The following is a 27,972-nucleotide window of genomic DNA, read 5'->3' as shown; positions in this document are numbered from 1 at the left end:
TATATATATATATATATTCTGCTTTTAAAGATCTTAGAGAGCCACAACAAAAACTTGGTGCTTATTGTAATCATTTTAGACTTTATTGGGAGAACAAACAAGTAGTAATGGAAGTAAAAATAGTGCATGAAAAAAGAAGATAAACAAGAAAAACGTGAAGAGACTGACAAAAAGCATAATTAATTGAATGTACAAGTACAATATTGGACAGACACTTTTAGGTAAAAAGAAGAAATAAATGAGGACAAAAAGAAACCAAACAAAAGCAAAAACACATGAGCATGTTAATTGGAGTTTGATGCTTTTGCTACCTTTAAGTCTCATCTTTGCTATATTTTCACAGGCTCAACAGTTCTAAGCGTGAACATTCAACTGATCTCCACTTGCAAAACTCTAAGGTATTCAATGAATAGCACCACATCTCTTTCTTTTTCGGAATTCAATGATCTGAGTAATTCAAATTTGCATCTTCAGTCTAGGAAAAAGACTTGGCTCCCTTCTTATCGAAATGTTCACGATTGAAGATTCCACATTTATTAGTTCACGATAAATACAGAAATGAAACAAGTAGATGAACACTTTGTCAGCTCAAAATTAAGATAAACATTAAATCATGACTAATTCAAAAAACAAAAACTCACTATTAAAGTATAATTTGATATAGACATTAAAAAAAGTAACATTTATGTTTTTGGTATCTAATTCTAGGGGGGCTCTTAAAATTAGCCCTTCCCCAACACAACTATAGTTAGCAATACCACAAACTGTTTAGATGTGAAATTAAAAAATAAAAAAAAAAGTCAAAATGAAGGGACAATAATATGATGCAACCAAATGCTAGAAAGAGCAACTACAAGTGTAAGATAATTAGGCCATTTTTTTTCCACATTGCAACAATATTTGATCCCTTTTTCTTCTTTGTCACCAATTGGGAATTTATTTTGCTTATAAAAATCCCATTTATAATCTTGAACTTTCTTGATCTTCTTCTCCACCCTCTCTATTAAGCAATATTCTTCATAAACACCCTTCTTGTCTTCCAATTTGAAAGCTTTTGCCTCCAACTCCAAACATTCACCAAAATAGATCCAAAAAGTTTGTAAAATTGCAACCAAAGTTCTCATAGTTGTTGTCCATGGTCTAGTGACAAAATTATTAATTGAATTTTTGGGAAAATCATGGAGTGGAACTAGGTTTTTATGAATTTTAAGTGTCCTAGAAGGTGTCACTTGATGATAAAAAGTCTTGGATGCTTGCCTGGTAGCTATAAAAAACCCATGATTCACTTCAACTTTTTCATACACTTCAAAGCTTGGGGAATTTGAAAATCCATCATTATCCAAAAAGTTGTCAAATCCTATTGAGAAGTTGTTTGCTTCTGTTTCATTGAATCCATTAATGAAGCTGTTGCTATGACCACTGTTTTCACCTGTAATCTAGGAAATATCAACAAAGAAACTTAACAGTAAAAACAAAAAGAAAAAGGTATTTATTTTGCGACATTTTATTTTATATGACGGTATGTGACATAAAGAAAAAATGTTTTACATACCAGATTTACTCATAATTTGGAGTTGTGATGATTTTAAACATATCATAAATAGATATTCAGAGGCACTATGTGAATAAGTACAAATAGAACTTAAGCAAATGTTGACTTTTGAACCTATAATAAATGGTGTATTTGAATTAAGTACTAACACATTAAGGTCATAATTGTCCTAGTTTAGATCTCCTAGCGATGATATTTTTATGGCTATAAAAACATGTTCACTAAGAATAAAATGAGACATTCAAAATTAAATAATATTCAAATATAGAAACTAATAAGGTGCAAATTTCTTGTTTTGAAACAAAATAAAAAAACAATTTTTTTTTTATATAAAATGGAAGAGAGCAATAAAACTGAAAAGGAAGATATATATATATATATATATTTAGGGGAGTCTATATAATACCTTGAAGCTCATTCTCTTCTATGTGGACAGCTGAAACATTTTCTAGTGGAACAGTTTTATAGTCCTCAAGAAATGCCTGTCAAAGTACAAAAAAAATTTAGTAAATCCATAACACAAATTAGATTTAAGGGATTAATTGGTGCGGTTTAATTAATTAGTATATTACTAGTTAGATTAATAAATTTATTACCTTCTCAAGATCCCTGTTTGACATTCCTATCCATCTCAAATTTTCCACCATTCTATCAGATTTAAAGTCTTGATGATCAAAATCTCCAATATCAATGGACCTAATTACATTCTCATCTTGTTCCATCATATTGAATGAACCCAAATCACCATGATGATGGATTTGGTTACTATTATTAAGAGGAATCAGGAAAGAGAAGTCATCATCAATATTAGGAGCACATGATGAATAATCTTGATTGATTAGATGATTTTGTGACGCTTGTTGAATAAAACTTGATTGAACTGGCATCTTTGCATGATCAACATAGCTGCCAACTTGAGGGAAGTCTTGAATCTCCAATGGAGGTAATGTGAACCTATGCTGCAACCTTGCACACTCTAATGCTATATCAACCTGAACAAGTATATATAAATGACTTTTAACTTCTCTATATATATCGTTTAATAGAAATTTTACACTATCACACCATCTAAGTAACGATCTATAAATTAAATAACAAGACTCTGTACTAACATGTTATCTGTCAGACTGTCACTCTATAAATTAAATAACAAGACTATGTACTAACATGTAAAATGATGTTATCTGTCAGACTGTCACTCACTAACGTACTTTAAAAAAGATTTACACTATTAAACCTAGTGGGATTCGAACCTCTACCATTAGAGTGAAGGTGTGGGCAGCTACTATGCCCCCCACATGTTGGTGACTTTTCATTGTAATTACCATATTTATATAGTAAAATTTATGATATTAAATTAAACTAAACAATATCAGCATGCTGACAACGTACGACATTACATAATTACATGCATACCTTAGATGGGGGAAATGGCAACGTTCCATAATTTGGAATGGGCTGCAGACTGTTGTTGATAGTAAAATTAGGTTCATTTGACAAATATTGCATCCATTTATCATCATCATCACTTGGAGCAGAAACATTATTATTAATAGGAGAGCTTCCATGGACAGCCATGGATGTGGATGATGGCATTAATCCATGAGAACTTTCCATCATATCATGACATGATCTTCCCCCATCATGAGAGTAAACATGATCAACGCTAGATGATCTATCACTTGTTGCTGCGTTACCATAGTACTGCTGCTCCCCTATTGTTGCACCATTAATATTCAAATTCTTCTTTATTACACGGCAAAGTGCATAAGCATCCTGTGTATAGTATTTCAAGTCAAATTATAATTAGAGGTCTGGTTCAATTTATATAAAAGGGAATATATATGTAGATCAAATGTATTCTGTCAAATTCTGAATCTGTCACTAATATTAGTAAAATCAAATTATATTTGTGTACCTGCAAGCCATTAGCAACTTCACATTCACGTTCATCTAATCGATATTCATGCATTACCCAATCAGTTCTAGCTCCATGAGGTGCTCTCCCTCTATAATACACCAATGTTTTCTTCATCCCCACTGCCCTTGTCTGTGAATTTACTTTCCTGTCCTTCCCCGTCGCCTTCCAGTATCCAGCTTTCGTTGCCCGATTTGTCCTTGATCCATTTGGATATTTACGGTCACGGGGACTGAAGAAATACCATTCTAGATCTTTGCTAGGCAATAGAGACTTTCCTATAGTGAGCGATGATGAGTCAGAATTTTCACCAAGTAAATTCAAAATGGGTTCATTTGAAAATTATTTTCAAGAGTTTTTGTCTCTTCCTATGAGAGTTAAAAAACTTATGAAGAACGAAATAGAAGAGCTCCCAACCTTTCGGATTAGAGCTCAAACGAAAACCTTCTCTTTTGATCATGGTTGATTTTAACAAGAGTTTAGTATATTTTGTAGTTAGTATTCTAATGTCTAACAGAATTTACATTGTAAATGATTTGTCCTTGACAAATTTCATATGTGGTTATTTCATTCCTAATAGTAGGGGACATTTCTTGTACAAAGAGGAAATCTACATCCTCCATGTAACTCAAGGGGGCTTGGACAAATATCCACCCTCTTCTTTTGTAAGTGTGATCTTTTGAAGCAATGCACAGGTTGGGGCTACGCCTAAACCCCTCCATCACAGATGGATTTGGAAAAAAAAAAAAAATTATGTCCGCGGCCCATGAAAGTGAGATCTTCTTGGGAATTGAAGAATGATTGAGTATATGAAAAATTTGACAAAAAATGAAAACTGAAAAGGACGTGAAAGAGATTCTTGAAACATGGTAATCATCAAAGGGATTAAAATAATTTTTTTGATAAAGGGAAAAAGGAAAAAAAAAAAAAAAAAAGAGTTGCAACTGATGAAATAAAACAATATTGCAATCATGTCATTTTCTTTTTGAACACTGACTTTTGACTTCAATAAATCATCATCGAAATACAAAGGACAGTCTTTAAGATTCAATAGAAGATCAAAAGATGTAGGGACCAACTTCCTTTAAAACATTTATATATTTTTATAATAAAGCATATGATTTTTAATTTGACTGTTAAAGTGTGATGCAAAGTGTCAATAATCAGAACCTATTAGTCATTAAGCACGCGTATGGAATTACTATATGGATTTAATTATCTTGCAAGTATTTTCATTTTCATTTTTACGTACTCAAACTTGAAAGAAGAAGAAAAAATACCCCTTGATCATTCCATTATTTTTATAAAAATAAAGTAATTAATGGCCACTGCCAAACATTTATTGTTATAAAATTAATAAATACATGGTTAATTAAGGAAACAGTGATTGGTAATATCTTTGTTATATATACCTTTCTTGACAATCACTTTGTGATAAATCTTTTTGGCTAATTAAATATCTTTTCGTTTCTCTACACCTTCAAAATGAATGGACGTAGTCTTTAATTATAGCTTCTATGGTAAGCTGATCCGAACATCACAATTATCAATTTATTTATTTATTGACAAAATAGAAGCTTAATTTTACACAAAAAAAATTAAGCTATAACGTGCATACTGCACATGGTAATTTATTTTCCTTTCATATAATTATTGATTACACATAAATGAAATTATGTGAACAAGGTGTGTGTATATAGTGTAGTCAAGATTTATTAATGTTTTGGTTCCACTAGAGAAAATCAAAAGAATTAAAAGAGTTATACATATAGGTACCTGGTAAATCCCATGGCTCACATTTGTAAAGATCAACTTCAGGAATGATGTCAAGTTCAATTTTCTTGGCATTGATTTTTCTTTTCAAATAATAAGCCACAAGTTCTTCATCAGTGGGATGAAATCTAAAACCAGGTGGCAATGAAACAGGTGCCATATATGTATTCTCCTAATTTGGAACTTCTCTCTTCAACTTTTCTCTTTTTTTTCCTAATTTGGCAATATGGATTGAAGAGGAAGATCCAAATTAAGAAGAGAGGGGAACTCAACAGTTAGAGAAGGAAGATGAGGAAGAAGTTGAAAGGAATTGGATGGAAGGGTTTTTATGATAACAAGACAAAAAGAGAAGTAAGTCCAAAAAGCAAATAGGGTGGCTGCCACCCCTACCTTTAGCTACTTTTGCCTTTAAATTTGTGTTTTTTCACATCAAATGATAGCTTTACTTATCTTTCCTCTCAAGCTCAAATTAACAATATAGTATAAACTCCTCTTTATTTTTGTGCTTTCTTATTATATATTCTTTGCGGTTTGATTAATACGAAAAAAAATTCATTATGAGGGATAAAACGCTATCTATTACGTCGAAGTTTGAATCGCAATCTCTAATTTTGATATTAGTAAACAGGCAATAGCATATCAATAAATATCATGATTGTTACGTTGACCATCAAGTTGTGAGGCTTGCCCAAGAATTATTTTCAATTAAGTAATTATTTATCATTTCATCACAGCCGTAATAATATATTCTTGGCTCTCACAAGCAGTATCTAAATCTTTCTCAGAATGCACATAAAAATTGTTGGAGTCAGTGATTTCAAAATAGTAGATAATTTAATCGGTAGGTATGTGTGCATATTATCTATATATATATATATGCGTTGACATATATTAGTTTCAACATTTGTAAATACTTAATTTCATTTTAATATGTATTTGCAAATACAAAACTTCATTACTTGAACTATGTATAAAGAGGTGTATTCAAGATAATATGTTATACTTTGCTCCCAAATCTTTAACTTGTAACAATTTCTTTAAAGTTTATGTCCAAATAACTAGTTAAAATTTTCTACAAATTGTTGTTTTTTCTTCAACTTCAATTCTTCTGTTCAGTTTCAACCAGAATGTCGTCTAATTCTAGTTGTTCAACTTCATATATTTACTTCTTTATATTTTGAATCCACTCAACCACAATATATATGTGGCGTGTTTTTATATATGGTAGTTACAATAATATTCTATGCTTCAGATTTGTCCATTCGGTATTTGGCTAGTAGAGGTAACCAATATACGTATAGGGGTAGTAGCTAGGGGGTATTTGTGTAATTGCAAGAAAGACAATTCTTCTTTTCTTTTGATAGAAGAAGAAAGAGAAACCGTATTGGCGGCTTTCGTAACTGCCAATCTGCTAAGAATGTTCTTTTCACATGCCTAATGCCTATTCCCCGCTCCCTCTCCTCGCCGATCTACCGACAATTCATCGCCTAATTAAACACAATTTTCTAATATCTTTCTTATATTAGAATAATAAAACGTAGTATTACTCGATTTAATTTGCGTAGGATTGATGACACATAACTACATTATATTTTTTGGTAACCACATAACTACATTATATTTTTTGGTAACCACATAACTACATTATATTTTTTGGTAACCACATAACTACATTATATTTTTTGGTAACCACATAACTACATTATATTTTTTGGTAACCACATAACTACATTATATTTTTTGGTAACCACATAACTACATTATATTTTTTGGTAACCACATAACTACATTATATTTTTTGGTAACCACATAACTACATTATATTTTTTGGTAACCACATAACTACATTATATTGTCATCACAATTTATTCATACTTCATCTTCCTTGTTGTAAGAAGCTATTTCCTTCATTTCATTTTGGTAATTTGACTAGACACAAAATTTAATAAAGAAAGAAGATTTTTAAAACTTGTTGTCCAGAATTAATGATAGAACTTTGTGTGGCTATAAATCATTTTATTAAGGATAAAATAGATATTTTATAATTGAATTGTTACTTAATATAAAAAAAAATAAAATTAAATTGACTAAAAGGGAAAGTAAATAACATAAATTGAGACAGAGAGAGTAATATTCTTCTCTCAAAATTTTGTAATGTATGATTATTTTTGTTATTTTAATTTACTGCGCTTAGGAAAAATAAAGGTACGTAGCGGGGGTGTCGTGATGGGTCCTACTTTTGCCACGTGAATGAAAAGATCCGACGTGGCAAGGATCACTTGTTGCAGTCTATTGTCATTGTCATTAAAATTCCCTCTCCACTATTGCTTTTCCTTTCCATCAATCTATCTTTTGGTGCTTTCCCCTTTTTCGACGTTTTATTTTTTTTATTTTAAAAAAAATACAAGTAGAGGAAGGCAAAATGGACAAGTATATTATAAGGTGCAGAATCAAACTCTCGTCAATAAAATAGTAAGTAAATGTTTAGATAATCAAATAATTGAACTACTTGTACTCGCATGGAATTTTTGTTCATCTTCATTATTGGTCTTCGTAAGTTTTCCTCTTTGTCTTTCTAATTTCAACTTACAATATATATTTGAATTGGATTGGTAGAATTGCATGTTCATATTTGTCCAATCAAGCAATACTTTAAAAAGAAATAGTAACTAATATAGTATGTAGTAGATTATCCAATTCAATGAAAAGGTAATAATGTATTTTGGATTAGTATGAATGCAATATAGCATTGTTTTAAAATTAAAAATCCATTTCCCCTCATACATTCAAACCTCATTCTATTATATAGTAGTATATATAAAAAAGAAAACATAGTTTTATATATTGTATTTTATTTTATATATGTCTCATTGTTCACACTATGCCCAAATATTATTTAACTCAACAATAATCATTAGTATTCGAACTTTGTGATATTGGAAACCCCATAGAAAAAGAGGGACATGAAAGGGTTCTAACTTATGTAATGAGGAAAGTAGTTTGAACATGCATTCAAAATGACGTAATTATAAAATTAATCAATAATATTAAATTACATAAACAATTCCGACCTTTAATATAATATTTTATAATTCCACTTAATTAAAGAAGAAAACACTTGCCGAAAGAATGTCCCCTAATGCACAAAACGAACGTCACATGAATCGACAGCCCAAAAGAAGAAAAAATTGTTGGGATTATTTTATTTATTACTATATATAATAATCTGAAGAAACAAAAGCAATCACTTGTTTCCTTCTAATAATCAAAGTATTTCGTAGTATTTTTTTCTTATTAAATTAATCTTCATGACCATAACAAATTAAGACGTGTTAATATAAGAATTAAATAAGAAGGTTTAATTTAATTATTCTACGTATTTTGCTTTGTCCAACTCATCAACTAAGATCTTCCATCATTAGCAACAGAATTTTATTGACTGGGGATTAATAATCATGCTGATAAAGTTAAAGTCTCAAAATACTTTTTAGTAATAATATTGGATAAGGTTTTTCTAAAAGAAGAAGGAAAAAAAAAACGTCGAAGTTTGACTAGATTTACATTGGAACAAGAAAAAGAGGAAAATTAAATCCATTTTAGAGGATTAATTTTACATATAAAGTAACTACTACTAGTCACCGTTGAATAAACTTAGTTTTACGTTTTTCTAAATAAACTACATTTTCTGTCGGAGTTGAAAAGCTCCCAAATCTGCCTTTTTCTTTTTACCCCTGCAAGAGAGCATCAAACATATTGTACTTAGCATTCTCCTCAAATCTAAATACCGCGAATAGGATAGGGACACATCATTAATAAATTTGTTGATTGGAGTTATCAATTCAAAGTTTCAAACCATTAAAGATAAGAATCAAAAGATTGATGTCAGAAGCATTTTAGGCCCAATAGGTAGATGAAGACAATTTTTTATCAATTGCATTTTAGACCCTTTTCTGTTATTAATAACGATAGTCATTCCCCAAAACTTTGAATTTATTATATTCAAAGAGTAATATAATAATATTATTACTCTATTTATTGCTAAAATCTTTAAAAGTCGTTTGGTGGAGTATATATGATAAAAATATTGCATACATTAAATGTGTATTAGTAATATCTTGTTTGGTACACTTTTTATGCTATATATAACTAATACTTCTATTGTGTATTAAGATGTGAATTACTAATACCATGCATTTATGAGTATTAGTAATACAAAGAGATTTAATGCATGTAATAACATAATTAAAGATCCAATTACCCCTAAAACCCTTTTTACATCTTTTCCACCATAATCGTGGAGGATATCTTTGTAAATAAATATTTTTATACAATGCATGCTATTTTTAATACATCAAACCAAATAATACATGAAAAATAATCTATATATAACTAATGTAAGCATTACTAATACACTCCGTTTTACATTATTTTCATACACTCTACCAAACGACCATCACTGTTGTAGAAGGAGAAGTAAAGATCCCAGTAAATTGTTCAGGTACTGTCCCTATCATGTATGAATTTCGCTCATCCACAGTAGGTTTGACTCGATGCTTGATGAACCTTTTCCTAAACACATACAAATCCCAGGAAATCTGTCAACATGTTACCCACATGAGAACAATTATCTAATAGGCAGCATTTAGATGAAAGACAAAAATTAGCATTTCCATGTTATGATTATTAGAAACTGACAAAAAGAAAAGGTATAAACAACAAAGGAGATGAGTCAACATGCCCTCTGCTTTGGCTTGTGAGAAGCACATTTTACTTGGCCACCAGACTCAGTTATGGGAGAAAAATGATATATGACTGGACACTTAGGTACCAAATGGATCTTAAACCATACTACAGAAACTGTCCTTTAAATCATTCTCTATTTATGAGCTACATAATCATAACAGTTGCAAGACTCTATCAAAACTAAGGTTTCAAACATGACCACCTGAGCAGCTACAACAAGTCTCCTTTTTCTTTCTTTTTCATTGTTTTTTTTTTTTTTGGCTCAAACACAAAATCTTGCATTTCTTGTAGAGGTGAAATTAAAAACATATAGTGGAGCGTCACAAACTACAACAGTTTGTTCAGAGGCACAGAACACACCTGAATTTAGTTCTACAAAGTGTAGCAAGAAGTCCTCAATAGCGGACTTATGATCCATGATTTAAAAAGATGGACTTAGGTTTCAGAGGTAGATCAAAAACCTCAACAAAGGTCATGGAACACGAGCAAGATACTAAAGACATTAAACTACTTAGTTAGGGATTGTTTGCTATTGCTTATGCCTCAGCAGAGAAGTAAAGTTCCCATTTCCTCTCTTTCTCTTACGTATCTAGTTCTATAACTTAATCATTACTTAACAATGTAAGGTTAGAACGTAATAGTAATAAATGAAAAGCAAGGTGTGGCGGTAAGTCGAAACTTTTTGGCCTCCTACTTATGATTCAACATTTAGGGTCCCTTTGGATTGGCTTAAAAAAAATAGCTTTTAAGTCAAATAAAAAGTCAAACTGAAATGACTTTTAAGTCGAAAAATAAAAAGTAGGGGGAGACCTACTTTTGGTTTTTTGACTTATTTTTAAGTCATTTTAAACTTATTTTAAGTCATTCTTGACCTTGCCAAACACTTCTCAACATATTTTAAGTCATTTTTGACTTATTTTAAGTTATTTTTTATATTTGCCAAACACTTTCAAAAGTCAAAAACCGACTTAAAAGTAGGTTTGACCAACTTTTAAGTCAATCCAAACACCCTCTTAGCTCAATCTAAAACAGATGTCTTTTTTACATCAATGACATCAGCTGGAGCTTGCACCAAATTACTTACCCACGGAACTCATTTAACCCGACCCTGCATGAGTACCAATGTCCCTTCCCCTTTCACTTCTAGGAAAAACTTTTGGGATGAGCCCTTCTACTCGTCTTTTTTATATAAGAAGGAAACTTCCCGATCTCAGACCAAGCTCTGATCAAGGCATACAAAAGCATCAACCTCATCCTAAAAGGTCTGCTTTAGCTTTAGGGTTGATTTATGTTGCTCAACTCTCAAGATTTTGAGTCAAGAGTTCAGGTGTTCAAAAAAGGTGGTGATGCGGCATTGGCATTTTTAGAAAATTTACGTGGCAATATACTTTGTAGCAAGCAAAGGCCATATTAATTATTTATAGTTGGAAAAGGTAATTGTATTGGCCTTTGCTTCGAGAACAACATTTGTGCAGTCCCACCGATGAATTATGGACAGATTCATACAATAGTTTCTTTAGAAAGTTCGTGCCGCGGGGTAATAAATTGATGCACATTATGGATCAAATTGTTTTATAGAAGAAGACGGCCAAAAGAATTAACTCACAGAATAGTTACCCTAGATGTCAACGCTTTTACAATTTCTTTTGCTGCTTTACTCTTGGAAGCTTCCTCTTTAACTACTGACCAGGCTTCTTCAACTTTTGTTGACTCTCTTGAATTTTATCATTTCTTGTTTCACATAATCTCTCAAGACTTTTAACCTACAGTATATATGCACAGTAGTCAGAATCTTGACTCTTGAGGCACCTAATTAGAACTTATGACCAATCAAACATTATATAAAAAGAGAAACAGCATATTTCCACCTAATTAGCTTGAGAAGAGAAGCAATTTTCTACTTATCTAAAGTTCTTATAGTAGAATGCCAACACACTTAATGTTCATGTTACGCCACAAAAGATGCAGAGCCTATGGAAAAAAACAAACATACATGTGAAAGGCATACATACAGAAAAATGCCTTCTCAATGCCTATCCATCTATACGAAGTAGCATATCTAAGCATTCCATTCTGCAGCAGATGAATTGTGATCTCCTATATTGGAACCCATCTTAGGTATTCTTTCTTCCCATCTCACAATTCTCAAAATGCAAGTTTCCTTTTTAGAGTTGAACTCACAAAAGAAAAGTAATTGATATCAAAGTACAGGTTCACTAACCAACAGCAACATTTGAACACAATGTAGAGTATGACATCAAGCCACATTACGGAGAAGCACGACTATAGATCTGATAAGGATTATGAAAGTTTTTACATAATCAGTTAAGACTACAATTCTCGATAAAGCTATAGAATAAACATTGACAATTATCTATAAGCAATCCTTTTTTTCTCTCTAGTTATTTCAGCCATTTATTATCGCCAGTAATTTTTAACTTTTCTGTTTGTCCTTCACAGGTTTTCGAACAGACTTGTTACAAATTCAGCGCCAAACTCACAGCTCCACAAACAAGTACTAGATTGTGTACTGGAAACAGAAGCTTTTGGAGTAAATTCATACTGTCAGGAACCAACAGAATTGAAGGACATTCTGAAGATGAAAGAAGATTGCATACAGGGAATAATAGCAGTTACTTAATCAGTAAATCCAAGGTTAAGCATTGAGAACTTAATAAAACAAAGACAGATGTGAAGAACCTGAGAAGGTCTGATTGTCTTTGCTGAAAGTCCAAGATTCTGTTTCCTCCACGTATAACCTGCTCGACTACTGATGGAACTGTGTGCACATCTATTGCTTTTCAGAGGATCCACAATTCTGTGATGGTGAGTCCTGGATATTATAGCTCTCAAGCCTACAGACCAAATCTCAGCCTGCATTTTATCCTTGCAAGTCTGAAAATGAAATATAAAAAGAAAATAAACAACAAATTTTAATAAAATGACAAACAGAAATACAAATCACGCAGGTTTGTACTTTATAAAACTTCCCCCAATTAAACTAGGAGGAATGGACAATTTACCAGATCAAGAGTGCGCTCGCCATTTCCATATAAAAGTGATATGCACTGACTTCCCATTTCAGGCTGAAGAATTTACCTTAATTAGAAAACAAAACACTCGTCACACAAAAGGAAATTTCACGGTTTAAGAATATATATTGAGAAAATGTCATGTATATTAATATGAGAGGTAGCCTCACTGCTTACAGTACTTTGGCTGCGGATGACATTTGTGATTGAAGTTAACCTCAGTTGGTTTTCCTTCTCACCAGAGTACCAAATCAAAAACTTTTCATCCTGGAAAGAGAGAAAAAACCCATATAATTCACCAACAATAATTGAAACATCAAATGGCAATTATTCATAAAATAGAACGAATGAAAATGGTTTGGCCTGAGGTGTGGTGATATAGGTCTAACTTGCTTTTGATAAAAGTAAGAGCTTAAAAGGACAAGCATACAAATTTCCTCGGTGGTCCATCTCGAATTAGACTTTCATAGAGACACAGCTTTGTCTTTGGAAGAACATATTAGACTTTGGTTTAAGATCAAGCACCAAAGGTTTACTTTTTCTACTTTTCAACCTTTCCATGACATGCAGATGCCTAGACTACAGATTAGAAGAGGTTTAACAGAGAGGAACTTGGTATTGTGTCCATTAGTTAATTATAAATTCTTTACTTATTTGATGGGGAAAAAACAATCATCAACCTTATAGCAAACTAAGAATGCAACCCCTAATTTTAATTCAAGATTAATTATGCTTAAGCATCCACAGTGACCTTTTTTGACTTTTGACTACAAAATAGACTTTTCACATTTCTCCGCACATCCCAAATAAATCTTTGTTTTTAAGATGAACAACAGAACATAGACAAGAGAAAGACGATATGTAGTAAAAGAGGTAAAATATATTTGACTACACACGAAGGACAGAGATTGAAAGTTTGGGATACAAGAGAGAATATATCATCTTGAATGTCTGATTAATAATTAGGAACTTGAACAATAGTTAAGCGCACAATCTCTATCCAAGAGGCACTTTCAGTCTTTCACATACAAATAATAACACTTCTAGCAAAGAGGAGCTTTGCCCATCTCGGATTAACTCATTGTCAAAACAATTTGAATATTATAGTTTATGTCAAAAAAGAAGAATTTATAGAGGTCTAAGTTGAATTCTATTGTACAAGGGTTTACTGTCTTCTTAGTTCTGCTGTTGGAAAAGATCACCGATGCTTCACAATCGGGATCAAAGTAATGAGAGATTCAGCAGAAGGTATGATTTGGTTAAGCTCTTACTTGAACTAATCACAAGAACAGGACTCTCGTTCTACAGTAGAAACGAGAATAAAAATTTCTACTGGTTGACCCAGGAAAGATATAGTTTCTCGTTCTACAGTAGAAACGAGAAACTATGTTTTTTGCTGAGATCACCCCTTCATTCGTTAGTAGATAAAGTATCAGCAAAAAACATAGTTTCTTGTTCAACAATTTCCAAGAGATTATCTACCAAAAAAGGTTATATCTGCAATTCGATCATATGCTGATCATAGAAGACTCATGAGACAATAACAAAAACAATTGTGCCTAAGTCCCGAACAAATTGGGGTCGGTTATATGAGACAATCATCAAAGAAAATAATATTAGTGAGCTAACTTAAGCTATAAGAAGATCTAATGGTGTTGGTGAATGATCAAATTAGAGAATATAATCCTTCTGAGGAAACTTTTTTTTTTTTTTGAGATTGAATCCTTCTAAGGAAACTAAAGGTTTAAAATTTAACCAAATATGAAGGGAGGGAAAATGTCAAAGAAAAAGTTCTAATGAGATCATCAAGTTTTCTATTTATCTTTCAAAGCAACAAGAACATAAACATATTTTCATCAAATTTTTCACCATGACCCTCTGCAAGTATTTTCTGTTATGCTGTGATGTGTATCATCAGCCCTCTAGACCTATATTATGCTATAAAATTGTGAAAAGGTCTCAATAAAGGCAATCAACTCAAGGCCCTGATATATAGTTTTCGCTCAGAATTTGTATACTTTAGGAGGAACAAATACTGCAAAACAAATACAACAATGTCACAAACATATTACTGCTTCCTCATGGAACAATATAGGAGCTCTGAATGCCTTGATCACAGAATTGTCAAAAGAAGTGGTGGATCATACCACAATGCATCTGGTGGACAGTTTGGAGAGAGAGAAGTGGGAGGTGTTTTAAAGATAGATCCAATTCCATTCAGAAAGTTAAATGGAATTGTATAATATCTTTCCTACTTTTGGTGTAAAGAAGTAGGTTAAGAGGATATAGATCATTTTGTAGATTTATTAAGATCTCTGTAAGTATCTTCTTTTCTATTTGTTTTTTTTTTTTTAATCTAACACTTTTTGATGGTATCCAGCATGTCCTCAATGCTGAGGAATACACATTTAACAGTTTTAAAAAAAATTGTCCTTCACCCATATAGCAAATATCAAGAATCTAGTCCAGGGACAAAAGAATAATTTACTAGACAGAACATTGAAAGCAAGAAAAGAAGAAAAAACAGTTCAAAATTTGAAGAAAGAAAAACCTGATCAACGGCTCGATCAGAAAATCCTGGCACATTCAGCTGCCGGACCAGGTACTTGGTAATAACAAGGTCAAACTGCAGCCTGACAATCGGCGCAGCTCCAAGAATGTATATCAGGTGCCAGCAGGTAGTGCCTCAGGATGAGATAGTCTCAATGCATCATATCTCGACCTCTAAAGGAGCTGAATATTGGTGGATTTCGATGCATGTAACATGTAATACAAGCTCTCAGAGAGTTCAAGTGCATTCTCCCATTTATTCATACTTATTAAACCCTTGATGAGGTTAACAAAGTCCGTCAGCTCTGGAACTGCACCTTTCTTTGTCATGTCCACATATAATTCAAATGCCAGATCAATTTTGTTTGAAACAGAAAGGCACTCGATCAAAGAAGAGTACATTTTCTTATCAAGATGCGGAAATGGTGAAGATGATGAAATCTCTTTAAGTAGCTCAACGGCAAATTCAAGTCTTCCAGCTTTTTGATAGCTATCAATTAGAAGCCTATAAACTGGAATAACCGGAAGAAAACTGTTGTTGCTCATGTCTTCTAATATACCCAGACTGACTAAGTACTCCCGTCTGAAGCCTTCAATAACCTTAAGATGGCTGGCCATGTGTTTTGGCCAACTTATTTGTTTCATTTCCTCTAGGAGTTGGAGAGCCTCATCCAGAAGTCCTTCAGCACAACAATGCTTTATTGCAACTGAATAGGTTATGTAATTTGGCGCACAACCCTTATTACCCATACTCTCAATGAGTTCAAGACATTTATTCACTTTTCCAGTTTTGCCTAATCCATCAATCATTGCAGTATAGGTTACAACATTTGGATGACAACCCTTTTCTTCCATCATCAACATAAGTTTATAAGCTTCATCTATTTTACCAACTTTACAAAGGCCATCTACCATCTCTGTGTAAATAACAACATTTGGGGGACAAGAACTCTCGAGCATTTTAGACAAGACTTTTACAGCAAGATCCAAACGTTTATCCTTAAATAGCCTATCAATTAGAGAGCTGTAGGTGTATATGCTTGGACTATATCCACACTCTGACATTTTAGCAAATATCTCCTGTGCATCATCTAGTTTACCAACCTTGCAAAACCCATCAATCAATGCATCATAAACAATATGATTTGGCTCGCATCCTTCCGCTAACATGACATCCAAAAGATTGAGAGCTTCCTTCACCTTGTGTGCTTTGCACAATCCATCAACCATAGCTCCAAATGTAACAACATTTGGTTCCTTATTACCATCAAGATCAACCTTGAAGTATAAATCTACTTCAGGGGTATCTAAACTCCCCTTCATTCTGGCATAGATCTGGCAAGCCTTCTCTAAATGTCCAGCTTTACAGTATCCATCAATCAAAGCAGTGAAAGTGACAACATTTGGGATGCATCCTTGCATTAACATTGATTCAAAGAGCTCGTTTGCATCTGAAATTTTCCGTTGCTTGAGGTAAGCATGGATAATAGCTGTGTAAGTCACTACATTAGGAGTACAGCCCTTTTGAATCATTTCATTCAACCAATTACGAGCCTGTTGAATAAGGCCAGATTTACAAAAGCTATCAATCAAAATTGTGTAAGTATAAACATCTGGAACAATTCCATTCCGCTTCATTTCTTGGAACAACAAGAATGCCTTGTCCACTTTGGAGGCATTACAAAGAAAACCAATCACTTTCGAGTATGTACTGACATCAGGTACAAAACCTTTGCTCATCATTTCCTTAATAACACTAAAAGCATCCTCATATTTTCCAAACGCACAGAGGCATCGAGCAAAATTGACCACATTGACTTTATTCAGTACTAGTCTTGCAGTCAGCATTTCACTATATACATTTTCAGCCAATTCTAGTACATCCTTGCTTGGTAACTCCTCGTTGCCACAAATACCACCAATCAATATGTTGTAAACGACGTATCCTGGCTGACAGCCACAGCCATCCATTTTTTTTAGCAATTTGTAGGCATACCAGTAATCTCCTGATCTGCAATATGCATGTACAAGAGAATTAAATATTTTCTGACCTGGATAACAACCTTCAGAAATCATAAGATTCAGAACCCTCTTGACGCGACCAAGTTTTCTCCTGTTTAAGAGTGCACAAAGCAAAACTTGATATGTTACAGTATTAGGAATACACGAAATAGTGCGCATTAAGTTGAGAAAATTCATTGCTTCTTCAAAGAAGGAACCTTCACATAATCCTGAAATCATATTAGTATAAATCACTGTATCAGGCACAAACTCTTCCTTGTCAATTAAATCAAGGGCATCTCTCCATTTACCCACTTTGCACAATGATCGCGTAAAGCTATTTATTGTATGCTTATCCATCTTAAAATTCAACTCTGACATCTCCTTGTATATTAAAGATGCAGTCTCCAATCTATCTACTTGCAGAAACACCTGAACCAATGCATTATAAGTCACAGCGGAGGGCTTGTAACCAGAATCCTTGAGCCTCCCTAGCTCCTCCAGTGCTGTATTCCACAACCCATTCCTGCAACACTTTCTTATCAACACATTAAGCAACTTTCCAAGCACTTCCTTATCGTCTTTCCCTATATCATTAAAAAAATGTTCTGGTACACCAACACATCCTATTAAATCCAACAAAGCATCATAAACAGATGCATTATGCACATACCCAATTTGTCTACCAGCCCATTTAAAAAACTTAACACCTAATTCAGGGTTATGTATATTTCTCAACACATCAACCACTAAACCAGGGTTGAGTTTCTCCCTAAACAACCTAAGAGCTTTCTCAGTTCTCTCTCCAAACCCATCATTACCGTTCCTAATAGCATTTATCACCAAGAAAACATCATCTGGAAACTTACCAGTGTCAGTTTTGGAGCTAACTGAACCCAAGATTGAATCTTGCAAAAAACCCAATTCTTGAACTGAAAAAGATGATTCTTTGAACTTATTTTCTTCTTGTGGAGTATATTCATCTTCTGGGAATTTCAATAGTGGGTCTACCAATTTATCAAGTTTATTGTCGGCGCACATGAATCTTGAAGAAATTTTGAATTGATTACCAAGAAAACGAATGGGAAGTGATTGAGGAAGAGCATACTTGAAGAGCTTTAAGGTCATTCTACGGCTAAGGGTTTTATGCCGTTGCGGAGGCGCCGGACGACAGCCGGGGTTTAAATGACAAGTGAAAGGGCATTCTGTAATTTTACCAATACTAAAAAAGCCAAATAAAACAATTGTTATTTTTAAAAATTAATATACGTACTAATTAATTTCTATTCTTACCGAATAATAGAGAAAAAGTAATATGATGAAAAAGTTAATGGTGTTAAATTGAGGTTAATAAAATAAAAGATAATTTGGACAAATATTAATTCTTTTAGTTTATACTTTCTTATAGTCTATGCAGAAGAAAAATATGATAAATAAAATGAATTGAAGAAGTATAAAGTATTAGACTAATTTTATACATTTTTCCTTCATTCTATGATCTCCAATACAATAACAAGTCGTTAATAACACTGTATACAGAGAGTATGTTCCATGCTAAGGGTCTGGCCGGACTTGCCCAAAGAGAATTAATTAGAGGCTCAATTAAATAAATTGAGAAAGTGTGTTTCGATAAAATGAATTAAGAAATTAAAAATCAAAGCAATAGAGAATAGATAAATAAAAACCTTCCATAAAATCTCCCTAATCTTCCACACCTTTATAATTTTTTTCATGATCTCTTTAATTAATATCATGTTTAAGACAATCTGATAATCACTCATACATAACAAAATATAAATATAAGCATGAGATGTGATGTATAATACACTTGAAAAACATATTTTTTTAAAAATATTTATAACTTCCTCTTGTTACTTACTTTGTCTATATTTCTTTTTTTTGTTATCATTTTATAACAATTCTGATATCACGTGGAAAAACTTTAGCATTCAACTCAAAACTTTAAGTTTATGGATAAAGTAGCTTAAGTATATAAAAACAATATGATATTATTTGTCATTTTATCAAGTATTTCATATAAAAATATGACAAGAAAAATGCATTTTATTAGAATACTTTATCACACAATAAATTCCAAAAATAAAATGACCAAGTTGTGCACGAGCGTCGGAATTTTTTTATTTTTCTTATATTGACCATCAATTTTTTAAACTATTGGAACAAACTTTATATATTTAGAAATAATAAAAAAAATTTAAAAAAATCTAAGTCACAAGAATTTAAATTAAAACATTTTTGAAAACATTTGATTTTTTTTCATAATTTAAGAAAAAGAACTTTGACTTATCAAATACTAATAACAAACTTATATGTAATTATGTATGATATCCCTTCCATATGCCATTGACAATACAACATTGCACTTTCCCCTCACATGTTAAGCTCATTAAATAATCATTTCTGTAACATGAATAAATCACTATTGTAATGATGTTCAATTTACATTGTGAAGAAAAAGGAAAGTGGAGACTACTTCTTCAGCAAAACTTGGTTCACATTTTCATATCCTTCAACATCATACTTTTTGTACACAGAAAGCTGATTTTCTTCCCACCACTTCTTTGCTTCCTTTTCAGTAAACTTTTTCCTACTGCAAAATTCAACCAAAAAGCCATTTGGTAACATATTAACAAAAGGTGGAAAATTTTCTGTATCATACAACTTATGAAAGGAAATATACCTGAACCTGACTCGCTTGAGTCCCTTCTTTCCACTTGGCAGCACTGTCAATGTGATGAAAACACCGAGCTGATATTGTTCCACCCATTCAACTTTTGATGTTCTGAGCCCAGCTTGGCCATGATCAGCTTCTCTACAAGATTCTTCTGCTGACCGGGAGTCCACGTTGTTTTCTTTGTTATAGAAGGATCTTAAAGTACTAGAGAATACAATTGGAGAACCACATAGGCTATCAACATTTCTCTCCTCTAGTTGTGCGTTTGCAAGAGGCACAACAATTCGGTGTCCACCTATATGATTTTGGCTATCTGAATATGTTGATGTTGTCTGCAGTACATTTGCAATAGCTTGAACATTAGCTTCTGCTTCAGCAAAAAAGCTTTCTGACATTGCCTGAAGCTGCAATTAGCATAACAAGTTTCAGCAAAAAAAAAAGAGGCATCCCACCAATGAATTACTGACATTTTCATAAAATAGTTTCTTTAAAAAATTTGTGCCACGGGGTAATACATTGATACATATTATAGATCAAATTGTTTTATAGAAGGAGACAGCCAAATAATTAACTCACAGAATAGTTACCCTTGATGTCAAAGCTTTTATAACTTCTTTTGCTGCTTTACTCTTAGAAGCTTCCTCTTTAGCCACTGACCAGGCCTCTTTAACTTTTTGTTGACACTCTTGAATTTTCTCCTTTCTTGTTTCACATAACCTTTCAAGACTTTCAACCTACAGTATATATGCAAAGCAGTCAGAATCTTGACTCTTGAGGCACCATAATTAGAAATTATGACCAATTGAACACTATATGAGAAGAGAAGCAATCTTCTGCTTATCTAAAGTTCTTATAGTAGAATGCTAATGTTCATGTTATGCTATGTGAAAGGCATATATATAGAAAAAATTTATAATAGAAAAATGCCTTCTCAATGTCCATCCATCTATACAATTGAGGTCAGTAATGTAAGTTGAGATAATTGGCAGGCTAAGAACATCTGTTAAACGTGAATCTCTCGAACTATGTGAAATATACATATTGGTTGTGCTATTCACCTCTGCAGATTTTTTTACCAGTTAAATGATAAGCTTCATGCTGAATTACTTCACATAAGTACACAGGCAAAGCAGCATTTATAAACAGAGTGCATCAAAATTTAATGGTCTCAGCCTCTCGGCCAAGTATAAGCAATTGAATAACAATGTAAGAACACTGGGTATTAGATTACCTGAGTTCTTAGCTTGCAAACTTCTTCGAGTAGGATCTTGTCTGATTCTTTCAAGTCTTCCTCCATATTTAGACCAGCAGAGGGGACAAATTTTGGTTCTACGAAATAAGTTGGAGAGGCTGAAGCCAGCGAATTCCTCGCATGAGCATTTTGGGTTCTCATCTGTCCATAGTCTCTTCTAAAGACTTTAGGACAAGGAACTTGGCCCCATCTTGGAAAAGTATCCAGCAAGGACGTAACAGGATCAGAGAACTGCCTACTTTCCCCTAGACTGTTGGCAGACCTCCTGTCAAAACATTGATTGTTCTCAGTTAGATATTTTCTTGTTGCCATCATTCGACTTGATGTAGTATTTGCCTCGTCTCGCTCTACTTTCTCGCAAGTAACTGCCTTTAGGGTAATCGGTAAGGGTCTTGGACTATGGTTTTCAAGCTTTGATGACCTGCTTGACTGAGCAATCCTCTGAAGTTGGTAAAAACATGGATCACATACCCGAAAAGCTTTAGTCTTGTCAGGGGCCAGAGAGGCATTTGGGGTTTTCTTGCTGCAGCATGTGCGGCAGAAGAGAAGGCCACAATTGTAACAGTTTTGTTTCTTCCTCGTAATTCCAAAAGACATGTTACATCCTTTGCAAGATGATTGATCAGTACTAGATGCAGACTTGTGCAAACATATTGCTGCTGTAGTACTTGACCCACAAGCAATATGTTCCACCTGCCTGTCTCTCAGTGATTCAACTAAAGTTGGCCAACTTCTATCTTTTGTATCACCTAATCCTAACTGTCCATTTGCTCCTTTCCCCCATGTGTAAACACTTCCCCTTGATGTTAGCACAGTAACATGATATGATCCCGAGGATATCTCTGTAATAAACTCCTCTCTAAGTTTTCCTTGCACAAGCACTAATGATTTATCTTTGGCTTCTGGATTGCCTAGTTGCCCATGCACTGCACTTCCCATCATATAAACTTTTCCTGTGCTAGATAGTGCAATAGTTAGGGTGCTTGCACAGGAAACTTGAATGAAATCATGCTCAACAAGTTTTGCCACACAGGTCGGTAAGAGCTTTGTCTCCTCACCAGGATGACCAAGCCTTCCTTTATCTCCGTCACCCCATGTAAATAGCTTTCCACCTGGATTGTTGAATTTAAGACGATCAACAATGACTTCCACTACCGCAGCTGTATGCCATGGCCCACATGCAACACATTTGACCCACAAACCTCTAAGTGACTCAACTTCTTTGGGCTGAGCAACACTTTGGAGATTTCCATGACCAAGAACCCCAAAAGTTCCATCTCCATAAGTAAACAATTGCCCAGATGTTGAAACAATTGCGGTGTGCCATTCCGCACAAGCAACATAAGAGATTTTTACACCATCCAGAGAACCACATACTCTGTTTGGTAGCCAATGGCTTCTCTTCTTTTCCTCACCTACTAACTCAGCACAAAAAGAGTTGTCACCCCATGTATATAGTTCACCAGAAAAGGTCAGGGCACATGTTTGGTATTCCCCACAAGAGACAGATTTTACCCGAACCCCGTTAAGAGAGTCAACCAGTTTTGGTCGTGCAGTGTCCATATCATGTTTATGCCCAAGCCGTCCATTCTTTCCTTCACCCCAGCAAAAAACTTCACCCTGTTTGGTGACTATGGAAGCATGACTCCTACCAATGGATATTGCTTGTACATCAAGCATCACAGTGGACTCGAGAAGTTTGGGTGACAAACCATCCAACTTCACTTCCCCAACCCCCAAGCACCCCCCTTCTGCTCCTTCTCCCCAGATAAAAACATCCCGCAGTACATTCTTTCCAAATGGTCTTGACTCATTACTGGATGGTAAAAGTGGAGCTAGCATATCAGTTTGGATTTCAGTCCCAGCACAAGATGCTCTCGTCTGGCTTAAGTCATCTGGTTCAAAATATGACGAACATGATGTAAAATTATCCATTACATTCGATAGGCTTGACTCCGAGAAAAAGCTTTCGGAAGTACAGGATAAGCCATCAGTAAAACATCTTTCTGAAAATGACTGAGTGGGACTCCCCGCTAAGCTGCGAACCTTGATCAAATAAGTATATATCATTTTTAGAGTAATGGCAAACTAAGGATGTTTTATTTTTAGTTCTCCCAGATAAGAAAGAACACATTTATTACAGTTCTTACAATACATAGCCACAGAAGGACAGAAAATATAAGAAAGATAATTCTTGAGAAATAAAAGATCAAAATGCAAGTTTCCTTTTTAGCTTTGAACTCGCAAAAGAAAAGCACTGTTATCAAAGTACAGGTGCACTAACCAACAGCAGCATTTGAACACAATGTAGAAAATGACATCAAGCCACATTACGGAGAAGCACTAATGAGTAATGATTAAAGATCTCATAAGGATTATGAAAGTTTTTACTTAATCGGTTACATACTACAATTCTCAAGAAGCTATAGAATAAATATTGACCACTGTCTATTAACAATCTTTTTTTCTCTCTAGTTATTTAAGCCATTTATTATCACCAGCAATTTTTATTCTTCTGTTTGTCCTTCACAGACTTGATACAAATTCAGCATCAAAGTCACAACTCAACGTACAAGTACTAGATTGTGTACGGAAACAGAAGCTTTTGGAGTAAATTCACTCTCTCAGGAACTAACAGAATCGAAATCCATTCACATAAGTCAAGTGATAAAGCTACTAAGAACAATATCAAAGCTAGTTTCCAGACAAGAACAAAACAGTAGGACATTCTGAAGATGGAAGTAGAATGCACACAGGGATAATAACAGTTAATCACAAGGTTAAGCATTGAGAACTTAATAAAACAAAGACAGATGTCAAGAACCTGAGACAGTCTGATTGTCTTTGCTGAAAGTCCAAGATTCTGTTTCCTCCGCATATAACCCGCTGGACTACTGATGCAACTGTGTGCACCTCTTTTGCTTTTCAGAGAGTCCACCATTCTGTGATGGTGAGTCCTGGATATTACAGCTCGCAAGCCTACAAACCAAGTCTCTGCCTGCATTTGATCCTTGCAAATCTGAAAATAAATTATAAAAAGAAGAGAAACAACAAATTATAACAAAAGGATAAACAGAAATACAAATCATGCACGATTGTACTGTTGTACAACATCCTTCAATTAAATTAGGACTAATGGACAATTTACCAGATCAAGAGTGCGCTCGCCATTTCCATATATAAGTGATATGCATTGACTTTCCATTTCAGGCTGAAGAATTACCTTCATTGAAAAACAAAACATTCTTGTCAAATCAAAGGAAATCTCACCGTTTAAGTATATATCTTGAGAAAATGTCATGTATATTAATATGAAAGGTTGCCTCACTGCTTACAGTACTTTGGCCGCGGATGACATTTGTGATTGAACTTAACCTCAGTTGGTTTTCCTTCTCACCGGAATACCAAATCAAAAACTTTTCATCCTGGAAAGAAAGAAAAATAACATATACTTCACCAACAATAATTGAGACATCAAATGGCAATGACATTAGGAGCTTGAACCAGAGTTTATCGCACAATCTCAATCCAAGAGGCACTTCCACATACAGATAATAACACTTCCAGCAAAGAGGAGCTTTGCCCGTCTCATCATTAATTCATTGTAAAGACAATTTGAATATTATTGTTTATGTCATAAAGAAGGACTAATAGAGGTCTAAGTCGAATTCTAATGTACAAGGATTTACTGTCTTCTTAGTTCTGCAGTTGGAATAGATCATCATTTTGTCACTATCGGGATCAAAGTAATGGGAGATCCAATAAAAGGTGTAATTTGGTTAAGCTCTTAACTTTACCTAATCACACTCTCAATTGACTGCACAGAAGTGGACTGGCATTTTGTAGACGTGGTTCGGTTATTCCTATTTGTCTCTATCTATTGGTGGGGAGGTATATGAAGGAAGGAATCAGTGGATTAGCAACCTCAATTGCCGTACCCAGGCACCGGTCTCTAGAAGCTTCTGGAATGTTCAATTTGTATGGCCTCAGTGATGAGAATATTTTGTGTGCCACTTCTGATGATGCATGCATTGGGGACAAGTATATGTCAGTTCCGTAGATCAAGGCTTTCAAGGACTCCTGAGTTGGTGATTTGTCACCAGGCAGCACATTACACATTAGCAGATGGATGCTATAAATTCCTCCGAAAAATCATAAAATACTGTGCGGCCATACAATATACTCTAAATTCTCGTTGTCGAGGGAAGTGAATCAACAAATGCATGCAAGGAGGGATGTAACACATGATGGATGAAGGTTTTGCAAAGGTTTAAGAATGGATGGTACCTATAATCAGACCCAACCGTTGCAGTACTTGAGAAGAAAGAAAAAATGATTCTCTTTTTATCTATCTTTAGTATTTGTTATGACAATTTTCTTGGTTAAAATGCAATGATATATGTTTCATTAGAACTTTACCGCGGATAACCTTAGAGGGTAGAATTTGGGCTTCCCTCTTCTGCCATACTTCAAAAGATGTGCCCCCTTCTTCAATGCAACTATTGCCTGGAGGAAGTAACAACAAATAAAGGGTTGATATCAGAGAAAAAAACATAGTTTTTCACTCTACAATTACCAAGAGATTATCTAACCAAAAAAGAAGTTAAATCTGCAATTTAACCATAAGTTGATCATAGAAGACTCGTGAGACAACAACAACAACAGTAATCGTGCCTACTCCCGAACAAATTGCGGTCAGTTATATGAGACAATCATCAAGGAAAATAATATTAGTGAAGAAGATCTAAGAGAACTAAGGTTTAAAATTTAAGCAAATGTGAGAAAAAGTTGTAATGAGATCATCAAGTTTTCTAATTTAATCTTTCAAAGCAACAAGAACAAAAACATATTTTTCATGTATTATCAGCTCTCTAGACCTATATTATGCTATAAAATTGCAACAAAAAAAAGGTCTAAAGAAAATGTTACAAATAATAAATACAAATACAAGAATGTCACAGACATGTTATAATTGCTTCCTCATGTAACAATATAGGAGCTCTAAATGCCTTGATCAACCAATTGTGATGATTTACAAGAATTTGTCCTTAACCCCTTGTTAGTTAACATTACTAAAAATATACAATAAAAGGGAAAACAGAATCTAGTCTAGGAAAAAAAAAAAGAAATTTACTAGACAGAACAATGAAATCAAGAAAAGAAGAAAAACCTGTTCAACAGCTCTATCAGAAGGATCAAATGTCAAGTGTTCTTCACCCATTATTACCAAGAATCACATGTAAGTAAAAAAACACAAGAATGACAACAACAGAAGAAGAATGTGAAACAATTTAAGTTCCTTCAGTAGAAAACCTTAAAGAAGAAGAATGTATTTAGGACTCGTAAGAATTGTGGGAAAACCCAAAAATTGGTAAATGAATTTGTAGTTGAAAGAATTTAAGAAGCTTAGTACTTGAAGCAAGTGATCTGCAATAAACAAGACAAGTACAAGTTGTTAAAGAAGAGAGAGAGAGAGAGAGAGAGAGAGAGACGAGAATGAAAATGACTTTTTTGGTTCAATCTATTGATGTGATTCTACAATGAAGAATCAAAATCATCAACCAACCCTTGTTTTTTTATTTGTCATGGGTTAGAGTGGATCAATGATTTACTTAAATATAGGTAATACTTTTATCATGAGTTAATTTTTTAGATTGAATTAGCTTTATGGTGTTAGAGTCACATTGATTTGCTCGCGATTCATGTCCTTATTTGGGTTTGATGGTGTCAAATTGGCTTAGAGTTTCAAAGTAATTGAAAAATGGACTGATTATCTATGTATGTAAATTCAATGTTATTATCATAAGTTAATTTTTGGAATTGAATTAGTTTCACGATGTTAGAGTCAGGTTGATTTGCTCGCAATCCATGTCTTAATTTGAATTTGACGGTGTCTGATTGGCTTAGAGTTACATAGTAGTAATTGAATAATGTGTTATACTGATTATTTATTTAAATAAACTTAAATATTCTTTCTTTGCGAGCTAATTTTTGAGATTTTACATTGAGGATGATACACTTTCCAAAAAAGAAGATTTATGGGGTTAAATCCGAAATTTCTAACGAGAAAAAGTATCATTGTTATTTATTTTATTCTTTAATTTAATGATGAGTGAGGACTCTTCGTTGTCTTGGGGTTTCTTACATATACTAGATATGAGACCCCGTGCCAGCACGGGGCCCAATATATGTTACTGTTTCTGTTTTAATTTATGTGATACATATGAAATTTGAAATTAATCAATTTTTTAGTATGTTTTTATATATTTTAAGTTGCTAATTATTTTTATTTAGAGTATGTTTTACGTAAATATATTAGAAATCACAATAATTAACAAGTTAATATAAAAAAAAACTTATAAAAAATTCATTGACTTTTGAAATTTCATTTGTATCACATAAATCAGGACCGAGTAATATATATGAAAATTACATAAAACGTACTATAACTCACAA

At 33.4% G+C, this 27,972-nt stretch overlaps 3 protein-coding genes across 7 annotated transcripts; all 3 read right to left on the bottom strand.

The window, feature by feature from the left end:
• Window positions 1–704: 704 nt before the first annotated feature.
• Window positions 705–5,511, bottom strand: LOC102601721 (NAC domain-containing protein 86-like). Its single transcript, XM_006348149.2, has 6 exons — window positions 5,247–5,511; window positions 3,471–3,748; window positions 2,969–3,328; window positions 2,149–2,544; window positions 1,959–2,034; window positions 705–1,429 (listed from the first exon to the last, which is right to left on the bottom strand). The coding sequence occupies exons 1-6, from the start codon at window positions 5,401–5,403 to the stop codon at window positions 801–803; spliced, it is 1,896 nt and encodes a 631-aa protein (XP_006348211.1). The 5' UTR covers window positions 5,404–5,511; the 3' UTR covers window positions 705–800.
• A 3,966-nt stretch (window positions 5,512–9,477) lies between these two features.
• Window positions 9,478–18,780, bottom strand: LOC102587159 (pentatricopeptide repeat-containing protein At1g06710, mitochondrial). Of its 3 annotated transcripts, XM_015309090.1 has the most exons (6): window positions 15,570–18,780; window positions 13,201–13,285; window positions 13,010–13,085; window positions 12,687–12,881; window positions 11,604–11,749; window positions 9,625–9,838 (listed from the first exon to the last, which is right to left on the bottom strand). In XM_015309090.1, exon 1 carries the CDS (start codon window positions 18,695–18,697, stop codon window positions 15,743–15,745), a length of 2,955 nt encoding a protein of 984 aa, XP_015164576.1. In that variant the 5' UTR covers window positions 18,698–18,780; the 3' UTR covers window positions 9,625–9,838; window positions 11,604–11,749; window positions 12,687–12,881; window positions 13,010–13,085; window positions 13,201–13,285; window positions 15,570–15,742. The 3 variants fall into 3 exon arrangements, with proteins under 3 accessions (XP_006348177.2, XP_015164576.1, XP_006348178.1); XM_006348115.2 differs by lacking the exon at window positions 11,604–11,749 and having other exon boundaries at window positions 9,478–9,838; XM_006348116.2 differs by lacking the exon at window positions 9,625–9,838 and having other exon boundaries at window positions 11,603–11,749; window positions 13,196–13,285.
• Window positions 18,781–19,905: 1,125 nt separating this feature from the next.
• On the bottom strand, window positions 19,906–26,992 carry LOC102586818 (uncharacterized). 3 transcript variants are annotated; one of them, XR_001473532.1, is made up of 9 exons: window positions 26,687–26,992; window positions 25,936–26,022; window positions 24,852–24,941; window positions 24,665–24,739; window positions 24,341–24,535; window positions 21,496–23,562; window positions 20,841–20,998; window positions 20,271–20,668; window positions 19,906–20,180 (listed from the first exon to the last, which is right to left on the bottom strand). XR_001473532.1 is itself a non-coding variant. In XM_006348114.2 (9 exons), exons 1-9 carry the CDS (start codon window positions 26,735–26,737, stop codon window positions 20,060–20,062), a joined length of 3,231 nt encoding a protein of 1,076 aa, XP_006348176.1. In that variant the 5' UTR covers window positions 26,738–26,992; the 3' UTR covers window positions 19,906–20,059. The 3 variants fall into 3 exon arrangements, 2 of the variants coding, with proteins under 2 accessions (XP_006348176.1, XP_015164575.1); XM_006348114.2 differs by having other exon boundaries at window positions 20,852–20,998; XM_015309089.1 differs by lacking the exons at window positions 25,936–26,022; window positions 26,687–26,992 and having other exon boundaries at window positions 20,852–20,998; window positions 24,845–24,933.
• Window positions 26,993–27,972: the final 980 nt, after the last annotated feature.

This window comes from Solanum tuberosum, unplaced genomic scaffold (genome assembly GCF_000226075.1).
Source record: "Solanum tuberosum cultivar DM 1-3 516 R44 unplaced genomic scaffold, SolTub_3.0 scf00099, whole genome shotgun sequence".
NCBI classification, from domain to species: Eukaryota; Viridiplantae; Streptophyta; class Magnoliopsida; order Solanales; family Solanaceae; genus Solanum; species Solanum tuberosum.
The sequence above is the reverse complement of the archived record's forward strand: the minus strand, read 5'-3'. Positions and strand labels throughout refer to the sequence as shown.